The 18,299-nt window shown below is 48.6% G+C and overlaps 1 protein-coding gene across 2 annotated transcripts in view; it reads right to left on the bottom strand.

Moving 5' to 3' along the window:
- The window catches only part of LOC103179538 (ribosomal protein S6 kinase alpha-1), a 43,265-nt gene extending 26,312 nt beyond the window's left edge, over nt 1-16,953 (bottom strand). For both annotated transcript variants that reach the window (XM_007894879.2, XM_007894880.2), the window contains exons 1-2: nt 16,770-16,953; nt 11,327-11,371 (exon numbers count right to left, since the gene is read on the bottom strand). In XM_007894879.2, coding sequence (XP_007893070.1) covers nt 11,327-11,371; nt 16,770-16,832 — 108 coding nt within the window. In that variant the 5' untranslated portion in view covers nt 16,833-16,953. The remainder of the gene's footprint in view (nt 1-11,326; nt 11,372-16,769) is intronic.
- Nucleotides 16,954-18,299: the final 1,346 nt, after the last annotated feature.

Here is an 18,299-nt window from a genome sequence, read left to right as displayed (position 1 = left end):
ACAACTGGACTCTGTGCTGCTCTGTGTTAGAAACGTGTGCAGCAAACATTGGGTGCCAAATAAGAGAGTCACGCCATAATGAGGAACTCAATAATGATCAACAGCCTTCGCATCTGACACAGCGCACATAGAGTCTCAACGTGCTTGCCGGGTAACTGCTGCCAAGCGTAGTGACTGTGTATTTTTGTAGGCTAATGCGCCTGTCGTCTTGTGCACACACACACACACACAGACGTGAAGTCAGGTCACAGCGAGAGAAATTCCACGTGGTTATAATCAATGTTAAATAATTAGCTAAGTCAATAATTGAGCAGGAAGCGCCAGGCTGGCTCAGTGTTAGTCAGGTCAAGGTGCAAACCATCACATGGCTGGTGAGCGAGTGCAGGGTTGACTGACACAGAACTGTCAGGCAGGTGGAGCATACCTCTCTGCCAACCTCTAAACATCTTTATGCTATTGGACCCTTACACAGTTACTACACTTGACTGCTATTCCCCTGTAAAGCGCTTGGAGACGTTCTGATGCAATGGATCAAATTGTGAGGATTATTATCTTTAGGTAATGATATAAGGCTCTGTATCAAATGTAAGGATTATTATTATTGGATAAGCAACATCTATAAAGGGTTTCCCAACAAAAAACAACCTTGCGACATAGTTTGGCTGCTCACTAGGGACCTTGCAGTGTAGTCTGCACTGTAAAAGGTTGTGGAGTTCTGGGATGCATTTGATCCCAGACCCAGGGTGAGATTAACACTTCAGAACATCCGCTGGCGTTTCCTTCTGAAAAGCTATTACCAGGCACAGCTTCTGCCTGCGTGAGGGGGGGGCGAGGGGGAGTCAGGGGCGGGAGTTGGGAAGGAGGGGGGATCCTCCCAGCTCTTCCTGATCAGAGTCCAGAGATGCTCACATCACAACGATTCCTCAATTCAACTCATTTGTCTTCCTGGCTTCTTAATTCACTGGGACTGTTATACGCAGTAACTTCCCTCCCCCCCACCCCCGGTAGCTTTAAAACTACAATCAGTCCCCAGGACATAAAGACGCTGCCTTAATCCTGCCCAGATCCCGGATAAAAGCATCTGGCTGACGGTTGAGGGTTCAACTGGGGGTTGGACCGCGTCAGATCAAAACACTCTGGGGTCAGCCGCTGATGTCGCTCTCCATTCATCTGCGATCACAGTGTCTCCTGACAATTGGCTGCTGTTCACACACACAGACCCAATCCCCCGGTGTTCCACAACACCAATCATAATATCGCAGAATTAGATATAAAAGAAAATTAATGCGGATCATTAATTCGTTTGCAGCGGGAGCAATCCTCCATAAACCAGCCGTGAATCACAGAAGGTTATGGTTAATCATAACATAGCAAGAGCGATTCCGACGTTCGATCCCATGCCTCATCACGTCAAAGCGCTACACAGGATTTTACTATAGAGTGTAGTGACTGTGTGTTTTATGGACAAAAGTGATCCGGTATAGAGACAGTCATACCCATCAAATCTGCTCTGGGTATTTCTCTCCACACGAGCCCCACCACACACACATCCTCTTGTAAGCAGGCGCGCACGCACACACACACACACAATCTCAGCTAGAAAGCCATATGGAGGTCAGGAGGGATTAGCTCTCATCCAATCCCAAATCCAAAAATTGCTCTCAGTGGCTAAACCCTCTCCTGTCTCTCACTCTGTTGACTGATGCACAGCAAAGATCACTGGGGAGGTTGGGAGAGCAAGAGTACCGCCAACAATGAGCCAAGTTTGTGGTTGCAAATAATCCCCACACACCAAACGAGCAGCGAGCCCTGAAAGTGATAACAATAACAATAACCAAACGTCTCAAAGCGGGACACAGGGAATTACCGTGCAGTGTAGTGACTGTATCGTTAGAGCATCTGGGTCTCATGCGCCCAACCGATTTAATCGGGGTGGGTGGTAGTGGGGGGGAATCGGCCAGGACACCGGGAGACACTCGTGTGAATTTTTCAAAAATATCCGAAACCAGGTTAACTGGGAATATTGGACGTGGGGATCTCAGGAGCATCTACAAGGAGTTGGGGTAGAGGCAGTGGTCACTGATATTCCTCGGCTTTTGCAAACATACACGGAATGGAAAATAATCCCTCTGTGTTTTTTCACCCCACTTTCCCCTGCACTGCCCCCGCCGCCGTCCATTTTCTAATGATGTTATGTTGGCCTCTGTTATCTGCTCTCAGGTCCACACCCTGTCAGTACACACAGCGCAGCGTACCTTTGGCCTGTAACTGAGTCACAGAGCCTCGCCCCGTCCGTTCAGCTGATAACTGGCAGCACCCAAGCAGCAGGAGAAGAACAGCCAACTGTTCTCAAAAGCACAATAACAAAAACAAATTATACTTGCATAGGGCCCATCAGGATGGAAAGACGTCCCAGGGCGCTGGACAGTCAGAGGTTTTTGGACCCGAGCTGGGAGTTGGGGTCAAGAGGGGTGGAAGGTAGGGGGGGTTGGGGATGGAGGGTGGGACCGATGGCACGGTCAAAGAGAAAGATTTTTAGACACGGCTTGAAGGGGGCAAGAGAAGGGGTGAGGCAGAAGGATTGCAGGATGGAGTTCCAGAGTTTGGGTGGTGGTAGGGAGGGCTCCATTGTTGGAGGTGAGACTGGGGTCCCATTTGTCTGTTCAGGTCCATGTTAAACTTCCCGCTTTGCTAGTGGGAAAAGAGAAAGGAAATTTCCAGGAATACTCGATATGTTATCCAGATCTGCACCTCAAAAAATTCCAGGAAATTATATAGACCACCCCACAAAAAAACAGAACTTTTAAATGTTAAAACGAACACTCGGAGTTCCCGAGACCATTAAATCTAGTTTTAACTGGGAATAGAAGTCATATTTTGCTTATTTCGCTCAGTGTTCTGGTCGACAAAATCCCCCAGAAAAAATATTCATTCGCCTCACTGCTGTGGGCAAAATGGTCGCAGGGTTTGCCTAGAAAATAGATAATCACTACACTTGACAGCAATTCCTTGTGATACACTGCGCGCTGGGATGCTACCCAGTGTGAGGGTCACTATTTAAATGCTTGTTGTTGTTGAGATACTGTGCCGCAATCAGAAACTATAAAAACTCTCCCTGCGACTCGCTTCACATTGTAATTGCTATGCCCCCACACGCCCGAGGCCTTTTGTGTACAGAACGATGGCAGAGTGTGGAACGCACGGAACTTTCTGGAGCGTCTCAGGAATCGAACATGCCTCGACGGGTGCTGAGAATCCACAGGACACAGGCCGGGAACCACACCCACTGGGACACCATCAGCACTGCCAACAGCTCAGGATTCGAGACTTAGAGATCGTCCTAACACAGAGATGGGCCACTTGGCCCATCAAGTCTATGCTGGTGTTTCCCCTCCCCATCCACTCACACACAACACACACACACACACGTGAATGACTCAGGCTTTCCCATGCTCTCTCTCTCTCTATCTCTCTCTCTGTGAGACAAAATTCCCCCCACCCCCATTACAAGATTCCTTACATAAAAATTGCTGATGGGACCATTACCGCAACTCATCTGGGTCACGTCTGGACACGAAGCAGTCTGTGAACTGCCCGAAGATCTGGGATGACGTTCCTGCTTCGAGCAGCGCAGAGACACGGACGGAGCAAGAGTGGGAATGCGAGTGGATGACAGCAGATTAGAGTTGACAGGGTGACTTGCGCTCACCATGGTCACTCCGCAGAGAGCAGCAAGGCCAGACAGTGACAAACAGTCCTCTCTCTCCCCGCTCTCTGCTGGCCTCCGAAACTCAGCACTAGCAGGTGACTCACTCACCAACACTCAGAGCCCTGGGATGTGTTACTTCACGTCCAGGTGCATTCATGTGCGGCAGAAACAGTGAGAGGACTGTATAAGAATAATCTTTGCGTTTGATGTCGTGCCTTGGGGACATTTCAAAGTGTTTAAATTGAACTATTAAAGACGAGGATTATTATTCCTTTGCCAAATTGCACCTGGCATCCGCCCACCTACCTGACACCCCACTCCACCCCCTCACTAGTGTCCATCTTGGACACTCAGATTTCATGTCATTTAGCTTGAAGGGCACTATATAAATACAAGTTGTTGCTGTTGTTTCAACTTGCATTTCACTAGTGTCCAGGTTAGAGGTTCAGCTGCTTGTTCCTCTTCACTGAGCGACCCATCCCAGAGTCCTGTCTGACAAAGCTGCAACTACATAAAGGTAAGGGCTGTGAGCCACATCCAGGAATCTGTTCGTTACTCCACAGTCTTACAGAGCAACATATTAGCGGGACCTTGCGGATCCCGAAAGCACATCCACAATGATCCGAATGTGAAAACTCTTGCGGGATCTTTAACGTCCACTTGAACTGGGCTTGAACGAGGCTTCGCGCTGACGTCCCATCCGAAGGATGACGCTGACAAAGCCATCAAAGACAAAAAAATGTCAGCCCAAGCTACGAGCTGAAAATTCCCGACATCAGTCTTGAACCCACTGCCTCGAGACCCAGAGGCGAGAGCGGTGCCGACTGAGCTGGGCTGACAATTAAGCCAAGCCGACGAAGGAGGAAGGCCACCATTACGGTGACGGCTCAATGCGTAGTTGCCAGCCCCATCCCGATCTGCTCTGTTACAGTGACAGAAACCGTTTCCATAACAGCGCAGGCAGTGACTGGATTAACACAGTTGCGATTGGACTCCACGCATTCAGTGCTCAAGCGAGGGGCAAGGAGCAGCTGCATGCTTTAGTTAGCCGGATGGCTGCAGTTGCTCATCAAAGCATTTCTTTCACTAGAACAAGGCTCAGTAATTTGGTTGCTTAATGCTGGAATTTCACTATGTGCAACCAGACCATGCTTGTTAATAAAGCTTCCAAATAAACTGGCCACTCGCATTTAGAGATGCAGCTCACTCCATCTGTGCCCTGTACAAAGTTTCCCTGCTGCAATCGGGAAAAAAAAGAGACAGGATATTTTCCCGGAGTCCTGCCTGCCAATGTCCCAGCTATGTTGGACCTTGTGGCACACGGGTTGGTCGCTGAGTTTCCCTACAAACCCTGGTAACCGGAGCGGATGGGCAGCCATCACTGTTTCACCACATGGCTCTAAGTTAACAGGGGAAGAATCCGACATTTGAAATGAAACAGTGGACGGAGCGTGCCAGGTGGAACAGAAGAGCACAGCTCCCTCATGGGGCAACAACAGCAACACCAACAACAGCCCTTGGGCACTCAGGAATAGTGCGGGGAGGAGGGCTGTAATTCCGGTCGGTGTTGTGCACAGCTGATGTTGGACGCTAATGGGATTTTCACTTTATAGTCACTTATTGCCAACATTCATTCCCATGTCCAACACCAACCGGAATATCAGTGAGCGGAATAGAATCAAACCACCAAGTACCATCATCCCAAATGTAAGACAGAGCAAGTAGAGACTGAAAACACAAGATCAACACCCGACCAAACTCAAACTCTAGGAGTATAGGAAATATTATCCTACCGGAACCTCGAGAAATTCCAGGAAAAAAATACATTGTTTTTTTAATCTACACAACCAGAACACAGAAGTATTAAAAGTCAACACAAGCATTCAAAGTGCCGGAGATCATTTGAACACAAATCTACAGCGATAACCGAAAATAAAATGCATCTTTAAAGAAAAAAAATAATACTTTTACTGGACCTGGATGTGAGCACTGAGCGTGCAGTGCAGAGGCATGCTGAGGGCACGTTGTGACTGTCAGACTTGAATGGGCGAGTTTGAATTCCACCAAATATCTGAATGCTTATATGCTTAGCTCATCACCGCTCATAACTTGCACTGCGCAGCTCACAGCGCCTGCTCAGCCAGACACCGTCACCAAAACACACACGTGCACATCAACGGGGGAGGAGGTGGGGTGGTCGGTAAATTCACAGACGTAAGTATCAAGGTGTACCATGGTCATTGAACCCTGCGCCCCTCACTAATGTCAATCCATCCACCCATGGAGCAAGTGAACACGTACATACACAGTCACGCAGCCACTGACAGAATAGGGAGAGAGCAGGGAATGGGATTAGAGTAGAGAGCTCCAATGGGGGAACGAGCACCAGCACAGACACAATGGGGAAAGAGCAGGGGATGGGGTTAGACTAGAGAGCTCCAGTTTAGCAAGCACCAACATGGACATGATGGACCAAATACCAGAGGAACATCCTCAAGAGTTTTGCCATTCAAGGTTCAGCACCTTGGGCGAGTGTCTCGTGGAAAGGCACTATCGAAATCCAAGTTGTTTTTGTATATTAGTTTGGAACAGTTGAGATCATTCTTTGAACAGGAAAGAGAGGAAGGGAACAAAAGTGACCTACACCCCCTCCCGGGGGGAGGCTTTACAGCCGCAAAAAAAACATAAAGGTCACCCTCTGAGGGTGATTGGAAAAGAAACATCCACACTCCGCAGTCAAAGAGAGGGTTCAGTTCAGTTAACAAACAGCAATAAAGCAATGTGGCAGTTCCTTGGATAAATTTTATGAGCAGAATTCAAAGGGCTTGTTATTTACATAATTAGAGGCGCCTGTAATTACCTTTGTGCCCACGCACTATAATAATTCTTGCATTTGATATAGTGCTTATCACGTTGTTGAAATGTCTCAAAGCCCTTCACAGAATAGACTGTAAAATAAAGGACTGACTGCGCATTTTTGGGGCGAAATGTGGCAGCCGATTGCGCACAGCAGTGTCCCACAAACAGTCGTGGATTGAGTGACTAAATTATTATTATTTTTTTAACACCAGGCGCGTTATACACAATGCCCAGCATTACACTTAATGCTAATTACAGCCAAATGCCTTTGAGACGTTGCAATGTCATGGTCATGGTGTGACAAACACCATCTTTTGCCTGGCTTCACTCAGCAGAAGACCCTGTGAACGTCCGCAGCCTTTTGCGTGTGTGCTGGCTCAGTGACTCGGATTAGCCATGGAGAGAGGCGTGTACCAGCTTAATAAAACGCCACTGTGTGTGTTTGCACATTGTCAGGAGGGTCAAATTACAAAGGATACCCTCAGACATGACAAAGTAAACACCCATAAGCCTCCAAAGGCTACATTACTGAGGGCGTAATCACAGCCCTCTCCAGAGCTAACGATGTGGGCTGAACACAGAAAGGCATCAGCCGCAGTCAGTAGCTGTTATAGTGCAGAGAAACCAGACACCATTCGAGGACCATCATTATTACCCATCTAACTTAAGGTATCAGTCTGTTGGAAGCACACTCGTCTCTGAGTCAGCGTGTCCCACATCAGGACATTAAGAGCTGACGCAGTGTTGGCGGTGGGGAGGGGAGAGCGGGGGGGGTGGGGGTGGGGGAAGAAGAGTGATATATTGTCAGAGTTGCATCCCGTGAAGTAGACGTAATGAGGTCCCTTTGCCAGTGGTAAGAGCGAGTGACTACCTGTCCAATTCTGAGATGCGTTTAAAGCTTCGCTGGCGATTAGATCCCGACAGGTTGTTGCAACAACACAGCCAGTACAGACGGCCACCATACGACAAAGGCACATTAAATCCACCTCCGGCCCAAAGTAATAATAATCTTTACATTTGGTACAGCACCTTGCACATCAGGAGGATATCTCAAAGCAGTTCACGGGATTTACTGTAAAGTTGAGAGACTGTGTTTTGTGGGTGTTGCAAAGATAGTCAGAGTTACATATGTTTTTGGATGTTCGAGACAAAGCCAGGACACTTGGAAAAGGTCTTGCATTCCGTAGGTGTTACTCATCTGCACCGGAATGTGGCTACATTTCAACATCCAGCAGAGGAAAGGGAAAAGGATCTGGTCGGGAGATTGAAAACAAGTACTTGTGTTTACACAGCGTCTGTCATACAAAAGAAATTGGCCTTTTGCTAAACAAGATCAATTGAAACCAAAGTCAGTGTTACTGGTGGGGAGGGTGGAAGAGGTGGGGGGGGAGAGGCACAAATGCAGCAAATAATCTATCCAGCGACGGCTCGAGGGGATGGTGGGAAATAATAATGATACTTGCATTTGATATAGCGCCTATCACGTCTTTGAGACATGTCAAAGCACTTCACAGAATATATTGTGAAGTGGATTGACTGTGTGTTTAGTGGATGAAACGTAGCAGGCCAATTGCCACAGCAGTGTCCCACAAACAGCGGATTGAGTGACCACTTTTTTTTGGGGGGGAACGGGAGGGATTATTAACCAAGGAATGTTACAGCATGGTAACTGGGGAAGGGGTTGGAATAGGGAAGACACAAGAGTTACTTAACACAAGAGTTACCACACTTTCCAGTAAATGCACAGATTGATATCTTGAGCAGAGTGAATCACACATGAGTGTCGAGTGTTAGCTGAGAGCACCTGCGCCCTGGGCCCCCTGCTCTGCGCTCGCTCAACATTCCTCAATACTCAGCCAAGCACGGAAAACATTCCCCACGACTTGTGCAGACAGGCTCCGAGGATTACACAACATTACAGCGCTCACACCAGCCGGCAGGCCTGTGTGCAATCACCTGACCACATCCGAAATTCTACCTGGTTTTAGCCTGCGAGACTTTATGGTCGCAATTTTTTTTAAAAAAAGGTTTAAATTTTCACACAACGGATGGTGGAATATCTGGAACTCTCTCCCTCCTTCAAAAGGTTGTTGTATCAATTAAAATTTTCCAGACAGAGGTGGATAGATTTTGGTGAGGTAAGAGTATCAAGGGATATGGAGCAGGTCAGTGTGAGCTGAGGTGCAGATCAGCAATGATCTAATAGAATGGCGCAACAGGTTTGATGGGCTGAATGGCCTATTCCTGTTCCTAAATTCTGAAATTGTGGGAAAATTGTCTTAATACAGAAGCAGGGTTTCCACAGATCTTTAAAGGAGCCTTTGTGCTGTGTGCGTGAGAGAGTTAGTAAGTGTGTGTGTGTGTCTATGCTTTGTGTTTATGACTTTGTATAGTGTGCGTGTGCACAAGTGAAAATGACTCCAAATCATAATCCCTCCAAAACCAAAAACAATAATAAATTGGTCATTTTCAACCTACGACTGTTTGTGGGACATTGCTGTGCGCAATTGGCTGCCGCGTTCGCCCACAAATATACAGTCAATTCACTTTACAGTGTGTTCTGTGAAGCGCTTTGGGACGTCCTCCCGACGTGAAAAGCGCTGTATCAAATGCAAGGATTATTATTATTATTATTATGACTCACAAATTCCTGAGCTAACTTATGTTTTTAAAAAGCTATCTCTGGCGATATATATGGGCAAGGCAGCACAGGACGGGATTATCAATGTTTAAATCAGGCTAATTGTTCTGTAGTCATCGATCTCTGGTTTAGAGATACCTTTCTTGCGAATCTCTGCAAGAACCACAACGATATACTCCTTGCCGCTGGGATGGCATTACAGGAGGGAAACAGCGTGTAGGAACGTTACTGAGCAGCAGTCGATAAACAGGGCTCTGGCACCGTTTAAAATTACCCAGCAACATCCTCCAATATTAATGCCTGTGCATTAGTGATAATGGGCTCTCCAGGACTGTATAGTCCTGGCCGCCAGCGAGTGGGACGCAGAGCATTACATCATCGGAATCAAAGCTCTCATTCCTTTTACACTCATGAGTGACTTGCGAGCTTGTCAGATTGTAAATTGCACATTAGACAGATATTATGTGAGTGTGCTACAGTGTCATAGCAATTACAGCACAAAGCAATGCCATTCAGCCCATCGAGAATATCCTGGAGCTCTCCATTCTAAATCCCTGCTCTCTCCCCATCATGTCGGTGCTGGTGCTCATTCCGTCACTGGAGCTCTCTACTCCAATTCCTTTTTATGGCTTCAGCATCAAACAACCACTAGTGACAAAGAGAGAACTGGATAGGTATCTGGGGAAGACGGGGTTGCAGGGTTATGGGGAGAAAGCTGGTGATTGGGGTTAGTGAAAGTGACTTGCTCTGTCAAAGAGCCGCACAGACTCAATGGGCCAAATGGCCTCCTTCTGTACCGTAACATTCTATGAATCTACGAATGTTCTGATAACCTGTGTGTTTAATGCAGTGATCAGTCCGTCACTTACAGGGGCCAGAGTATAAAACACTCGACAATCCACAGCGGTCACCCATACCAGCTTGACTGAATGGTAGTATTATCACAGTTTATATTGCAAATACATTGTTTAATCTGGGCCCAGGTTACAGTAAACCAGCCTGAAGCTTGACAAACCTAAACACGTTTGCGAGCAAACTCGGGGTCATGGCTTACTCAGAGATTTCACGGCCCTAAGAACACAGGAGACATTGCAGCGGCAACACAATGTCAGTCTGAGATATTTTAGTGGCTCACAAATGCATAAAAGCTCATCGTTTACGTCAATTGAGACTTTTAAATAAGCTCTTCCTATTGTGTGCTGCAGAATCGCTGTCATAGTGCAAGGTGGATGACACGCGTGTGGTGGGGGGATCTCTGAAAAATAACCTCTATTCACAGCACCGTCTTATTCAGTAATCCTTCCCCTCCCCACCCTCTCTCCCCCCCCCCCCAACTCGGTGTGTGACCCCCCACCACTGTGAGGCGCTCCGAGATACTGTCCTATGTGCAGGGCATGTGTGAGTGCAAGGTGTTGCGTTCCGTCCTCTAGAGAAAAAATGCAAGGATTCCGTAATTAAGACCGCGTTGTAACACAAAGCGTGGGTGAGATGGTAAGCAGTGTTCAGCAATTAATAGCCTATAATCCCACATATTCTGCTGGAAAAGCAGACCTCACTTGTAAAGATCCTAAAGAACATTTGGAATCCGCATTTACTTCCGCCGGGCAGCTTCGCAGCTGTGGGGTGATGTGGTCACGTTGGATTTTCTGGTATGAAATGTCACTCCAAATATCATCATATTTCCCTGGGTTTTCAAGCCATCTGTTAGCAACAATCATCCGTAAATGCCGCCTCCTGTCTAGTTAAAAACCCTACAAAGTACAAATTGGTCTCTCTACAGGGTATCCCGCAAAGCGCTTTGAGAGGTCTCAACGGCATGATAAGGCGTTGTATCAAATGCAAGGATTATTATTATTAATAACAAAAACTCTCATTCGGCATCACGACACACATGAAATAACAATAATAATCCTTGCATTTGATGTAGTGCCCACATTGGAAGGACAACCCTAAGTGGTATGTACTGTGAAATGGAGTAACTGTGCATTTGTGGGTGAACAGGGTTACGGCTCTGCTCAACATTCCCCACTCCCCCCCAAACCCACCTACACACATGTACGCACACACACACACCCAATTAAAGTCCCGTTCTGGATGCCAGCACTGATGATCAGTACCTGAACTGTAGGGTCTGCACTTTCCTCTGTGCCTCCTTGTCCATTCTGTAAAATGAAGAGAGAATAAAGAACAGGATTAAACATTCAGTGACAAGCACCAGCCACCAGCAAGCAATGCAACCCACCTGCCAGGATGATGCACACAACAATAACTTGCACTTATTTAGCGCCTTTCGCGTCGGAAGGACATCCCAAGGCACTGAAGCATCCTATACCAAAACATTCCATGAAATATTTAGCTGGACAGTGCTAAAATATGTACCCCCCTAGATGTTAACTTCAATCCCTGTAAAGACAGCTGTGTGCCCGAGCAAGAGAACACACATACACACACGTACAGATGCAGGCTGATGAAATCAGAAGGCTTCCTGCGTTACCCAGTGGGTCAGTGCCAGGTGGGAAGCCAGGTCAGTAACTTCAACCATATGTTCATTTCTGACTGTTGAATGCAAACTAACCAGTCAGATTTAACCATTTTTCCCACACAGCTGCTGCCAGCGTCGGCTTTTATGGGTTACCCTTTGATCAGTTCGCTTGCACTCTCGTTCTCATGTTCCCAATGTGACAATGCAACAAGAGAACCAACCTGCAAATTATCCTTGGGGACTTTCAGTGTTGTTCGTATTAATCCTCTAGATTCTAGACTCATTGCCCTCAACCGTACTGTAAACGTGTGACCGTCAGAATCAGAAAAACCTTTTATAGCACAATTGGGAACTATTCAACCTTCGTGTTAGAGATGGTGCTCGCTCCCCCACTGGAGCTCTCCCATTCCCCTGCTCTCTCCCCATCGTGTCTGTGCTGGTGCTCGCTCTCCTACTGGAGTTCTCCGTTCCAAGGATTAAAAGGTCTCGGGTGTTTTTGGTGAGAACCAGCCTGGGGCCAGATAGATGGGCAGGTGTGAGCTACTGTGACAATAGCAGGGCTGGAGGCAGAGAGAAAAAATAAACTGCCAAGCTTAACATCTCATTTGTGAGGTTGCACAAATTCTGTCACTCCCTCATTTATCAACACTGTAGCCTGGATTTCTTCCAGGTTACTTTAACTCCACAACTCAAGCTTTCCTGGATGCTTGGCGAGGTTTTATGATCTCCACTAGTGTTAGCACAGGTCTCTCTGGTAAAGATTGCGGGAACATCTGAAGCTTCTTAATGCAAAATATAGTCTTATTGATTCACAGAAGAAGTGAACAGCTCACTCCCTCTCAACCTCGGATATCTTTCACATCACGTCCCTCTCCATTTGCAGCACAGTCAGCGTGTCACATCAGGTCTATGTGAAACTCGCGAGATCGTTTTCCTGTCAGCTCAAAGAATCAAAGAATCGCAGGTGACAGATCCAGCTCTGTGAAACACTCGCATTCTGAAACAATTTCCATCGAATTCCGGTCAATACTACATAACAGAGAGTGCATCAGGTGATTTACAGCAACACTGAGCACCGCTCCGAGCCAAGCCTTCCTCACGATCCGATTTCTCCTCCGCTCCCAGGAGGTTGCCGATTCCATTTCAGTCTTTTAACACTCTATATCCATTTGTTCATTCCTCCCGCCCCACTGGTTGCTCACTTACATAGGAGACAGGAAAACATTCCCTGTATAATGTAGCAATTCTGTCTCCTTGATGCAGTCACCCCCTCCCACAATCCTGCATGTTTATGTCTATAGAGTAAACTCCTGTTAACTCAATCCTGGCTTAACTGGTCACTACTACTTAAGTCATCATGCTGTTAGCATTCTTCTTTTATTTGTTTACGTATTTATACATATGCCTCTCTGGATAACTTGTCACTGAGCCAGTCTCTCTTGGAATGATGACTTATCAGGTGTTTACTATACATGGGTATACACGCACAGGCACATATATACGTACACTCATACACACACAAACACATAGAGAGGCCAGCAATCCTCCAGATAAACAAGTCACTCACTTCACAGCTATGTATGGGATGTTGCCCTGCACGCACTGGCTGCCATGTTAGCACATAGTCACTACACTTGACAGCAATTCCCTGTAAAGTGCTTGCAGACATTTTGATATTGTAGGCACAAAACCAAATGATCACTATTTGCCATCCTGGCTCAGTCGCTCACACATTCTCCTCAGGATCAGACGGCTGTGGGTTCCATGTTAGGACCTTGGCTGACACTCCAGTTCAGTGCTGGAGGGATCACCACAATTATTGGAGGTGCCACCTTTTGGCTGAGAGGTGGTTCTGTGATTTGTGGAGAAACGCAGCTGCCAATTTGCCCTCGACAAAAGCCCTGCAAACAGCCACAAAGCCATCGTTGGCCAGGACACCGGGAGACACTTCTCTTGTCCAAAAGAATCATAGGATCTTTAACATCCTTCCTGAACTGACAGACGGTGCTTCAGTTTAACATCTCATTTAGGGGCCAGAGTCTCCTACAGTGGAGTTTCCCCCCCACCAAACCCCCCAGTACTGGACTACAGCAATCTCAAAGTCCCGCCGTGGAACTTGAAACTACAACCTTCTTGACCCAGAGTCGAGAGTGCGACTGACTGAGCTGAGCTGATCTGATAGCTAATTGTTTCAGTCCAGCACAAGCTCTATACTGTTGGCCAATAGCTCGAGTGAGCGCAGGGTAAACCCTGCCTCGGGCAAAGAACATTCCTGATTTTAAAAACATAAATGTAAAAAGTCTATTATTAATTAAATTTGTTCCCTGATCGCCCTCTATTGTCGAGCAGGGTAACAGCACTGCCCATGAGGTTACACAGAATTACACATACAGTATTATAATAATACTGGCATTTGATACAGCGCCTTATCACGTCTTTGAGACGTCTCAAAGCGCTTCGCACAATATAAAGTATAATGCATTTGAATCCTGCTCTGTGTTGCTTTAAATCATCAAAGCAAGGACAGCAGGTATGTCTCTCCCCCCCCCCCCCACCCCCAACCCTCTCCCCCTGTGAACCGAGGATGGACATATGTGGGCATTCAGCTTAACTGCTCACCTCACAGCCAAGCCTGATGTCCACACTCGCTGTCTGGGGTCTGGGCTGACAGACTGGGTACAACCACTCCAGCAAGCTCCCAGATGGCACTCGGTGAAACCCTGACTCAGCAACTTGAGCAGAGGACACGACCGCAGGAAACATCAGCAGAAAGAAAAAACACTCCCAACAAATTGGTGGTCATCAGGATCCAGTGTGGATTCCCAATGACATTAACCCCACCGAAGCCCAAGGAAGGGCAGGATACACTGAGTTCGGAACCAGCAGTCTTTTTGTTCAAAAAAATAACCAGATGGAAACTGACTTTAGTTAGTTAATCAACATCTGAGGAGAAGCGAAGGTTTGACAAGGGTGATTCTCCCATGTGTCCTCTCCCCAGAGATTCCTAAAACAATGGTTCATCCACTTTCATGGCTTTGCGTTGCCAATAACCACACAGTACAGTCACTGCACTCGCCAGCAAATCCCTGTGAAGCACTTTGAGGCGTTTCTCCATGTTACATGCACTGAACCAAATGGGAGATGAGCATAGGGACACAGGAATATACCCTTCAGCCTGTTCTGCCATCCTATTAGATAGAAGATCATTGCTGATCTATAACTCAACTCAATTTACCCGCCTTTGCCCCATATCCCTTGATACCCTTAGCTAACAAAACCCATCCACCTCAGTCTTGAGTATTGTGTATTTTTATAGAATTAAACTTCCTAATTAAGATTTTTTTCCCCCAAACTTTGGGGTTTCTTGATTGACGTCAAGACAGCACCAACGTTACTTGGTTTTATTTCAGATCGCTGTATTCCTCTCCCCACAGCTCTTGCTTTTTTGCATTTCAACTTCACATTTTTAAAAAAAAATAACACAGAAAGATCATTTTCAGGCTCATTTATCATTTAGATCAAGGACAGCCCTAGTAACTTCATGCCACACACTGCAAAGCAATTCATTTTTACTCAGGTATGTGTGTGTGCGTGTGTGTGTGTGTGTGTGTGTGTGTGTGTGTGTATGTGTGTGTGTGTGTATATGTGTGTGTGTGTATATGTGTGTGTCTGTATGTGTGTGTGTGTGAAATCTCAGGAATTATTTTCCGAAATCACACAGCGAGAAGATTTCACCCCCTGATGATTGTGTCTCCTGAAACTGCACATTCACAGAGAGAGGTTTGAAAGAGACAGAGAGAGAGACACAGACACACACACACAGACACACACACACACAGAGACATACACACACACACACACAGAGACATACACACACAGAGACATACACACACACACAGAGACACACACACACAGACATACACACACAGAGACACACACACACACACAGAGACACACACACACACACACACACACAGACATACACACACAGAGACACACATACACACACAGAGACACACACACACACACAGAGACACACACAGACACACACACACACAGAGACACACACACACACAGAGACACACACACACAGAGACACACAGAGAGAGAGAGAGAGAGAGACACACACACACAGAGACACACACACAGAGACACACACACACAGAGGCTCCAAATGCCAATGATTTGCAAACAGTTGACCTGTCTTTCCGGGTAATGTTACCTCTGGTCACTGGGAATGTGTCAGGAACAGCTCCCCCTTCTCCCCCTCTCTGCCTCTCCTCGGGTCCTCACCCCCTCCCCACACCCCCTCACCCCAACCCCCTCACCCCCTCCCCACACCCCCTCACCCCCTCCCCACACCCCCCTCACCCCCTCCCCACACCCCCTCACCCCAACCCCCTCACCCCCTCCCCACACCCCCTCACCCCAACCCCCTCACCCCAACCCCCTCACCCTCTCCCCACACCCCCTCACCCCAACCCCCTCACCCTCTCCCCACACCCCCTCACCCCAACCCCCTCACCCTCTCCCCACACCCCCCTCACCCAACCCCCTCACTCCCTCCCCACACCCCGCTCACTCCAACCCCCTCACCCCAATCCCCTCACCCTCTCCCACACCCCCTCACCCCACCACACCACCCTCACCCCCTCCCCACACCCCCTCACCCCCTCCCCACACCCCCTCACCCCCACCACACCACCCTCACCCCTCCCCACACCCCCTCACCCCCTCCCCACACCCCCACCCCCCCACATCACCCTCACCCCCTCCCACACCCCTCACCCCTCCCCACACCCCCTCACCCCCTCCCCACCCCCCTCACCCCTCCCCACACCCCCCCTCACCCCCTCCCCACACCCCATCCCACACCCCTCACCCCCTCCCCACACCCCCCTCACCCCAACCCCCTCACCCCCTCCCACTCCCACTCCCTCTTTGCCTCTCTCTGTGTCACTCTCTCTGTTCTCTCTTCCGTCTCCGTCTTTCTCTCTCGTCCTCTCTGTGTCCGTCTCCCCCCTCTCCCCCCTCTCCCCCTCTCTCCCCCCCCCACAGGACCCCCGGGGGGTCTTTACCTCTGTCTCCACCGGCACCAGGTCCAGTTTGGGCCACGGGGCTGCGAGGTGAGCGAGCGGCATAGTGTGCGGTGTCCGGTGTGCGGTGCGCGCGCTCCGGGCGCTGTGCGTCTCCCGCTGTCTCGGTGCTGCTCTCCGTCTCTCTCTCTCTCTCTCTCTCTCTGTGTGTGTGTGTCTCTCTCTCTCTCCCGGTCCCGGTCCCGGTGCTGATGCTCTCTCTCTCTCTGTGTGTGTGTGTGAGAGGGAGAGAGGAGCCGCGGACTCTGTCTCCGGCTCTCGGTGCGTAATACCGTCAGCGGCGCCGCCCCGGCGTCTGACACCCGGAGCCCGAGACCAATAGTGAGAGAGTGTGACTGACACTGAAATGCGGGAGGACGGACGGGTGTGAGTCTGACACCGACTGAGTGTGAGTTCTACTGTGAATACGTGCGGCAGTGACCCGCGGGGGAGAGGGTGTGGGGGGGGGGGGGGGGTGAGTGTGACACAGTGAGTGGGACTGAGTGAGTGTGAGTGTGACAGTGAGTGAGTGTGACAGTGAGTGAGTGTGACAGTGAGTGAGTGTGACACAGTGAGTGGGACTGTGTGAGTGTGACAGTAAGTGTGTCAGTGAGTCAGTGTGACACAGTGAGTGGGACTGAGTGAGTGAGTGTGTCAGTGAGTCAGTGTGACACAGTGAGTGGGACTGAGTGAGTGAGTGTGTCAATGAGTGAGTGTGACACAGTGAGTGTGACAGTGAATGAGTGTGAGTGTGACACAGTGAGTGGGACTGAGTGAGTGTGAGTGTGACAGTGAGTGTGTCAGTGAGTGAGTGTGACACAGTGAGTGTGATAGTGAATGAATGACACAGTGAGTGGGACTGAGTGAGTGTGACAAGGTGAGTGTGATAGTGAATGAGTGACAGTGAGTGTGACAGTGAATGAGTTTGACACAGTGAGTGTGACTGAGTGAGTGTGAGTGTGACAGTGAGTGTGTCAGTGAGTGAGGGTGACAGTGAGTGTGACAGTGAATGAGTGTGAGTGCGACAAAGTGAGTGTGACAGTGAATGAGTGTGAGTATGACACAGTGAGTGTGACACAGTGAGTGTGACAGTGAGCGAGTGAGTGTGTGTGTGTGACACGGTGAGCGTGTCCAGCGAGTGAGTGTGACACGGTGAGCGTGACGGCGAGTGAGTGAGTGAGTGAGTGAGTGTGACAAAGCGAATGACACAGTAAATGCGCCAGACAGTGAGCGTGACAAGACAGCGAATGAGCGGTGAGTGCAACCCAGCGAGCGTGGCAGTGAATGAGTGCGACAGAGCGAGGGTGAGCGTGTGCGTGCGGTGAGCGCGGGTGCGTGTGCGTGTGCGTGTGCGTGTGATGAGAAGCCGTGATCTGGTAACGAACTCACACGTTTTCCAGGAGGTGAAATGGGGGCAGTGACGCAGTTTCTAAGAAAGTTTATCTTGAAACCAACCATTTTTAACGCGAGACAAGATTTAGACGGCGAGAGACGGTGGGGATGGGACTCAGTGTGTAACATTCTGGGATTTAT

The sequence above is a fragment of the Callorhinchus milii genome, unplaced genomic scaffold, assembly GCF_018977255.1.
Source record: "Callorhinchus milii isolate IMCB2004 unplaced genomic scaffold, IMCB_Cmil_1.0 Scaffold10, whole genome shotgun sequence".
Lineage (NCBI taxonomy): Eukaryota > Metazoa > Chordata > Chondrichthyes > Chimaeriformes > Callorhinchidae > Callorhinchus > Callorhinchus milii.
Note: the sequence above shows the minus strand (reverse complement) of the source record. Positions and strands in the feature narration are given on the sequence as shown.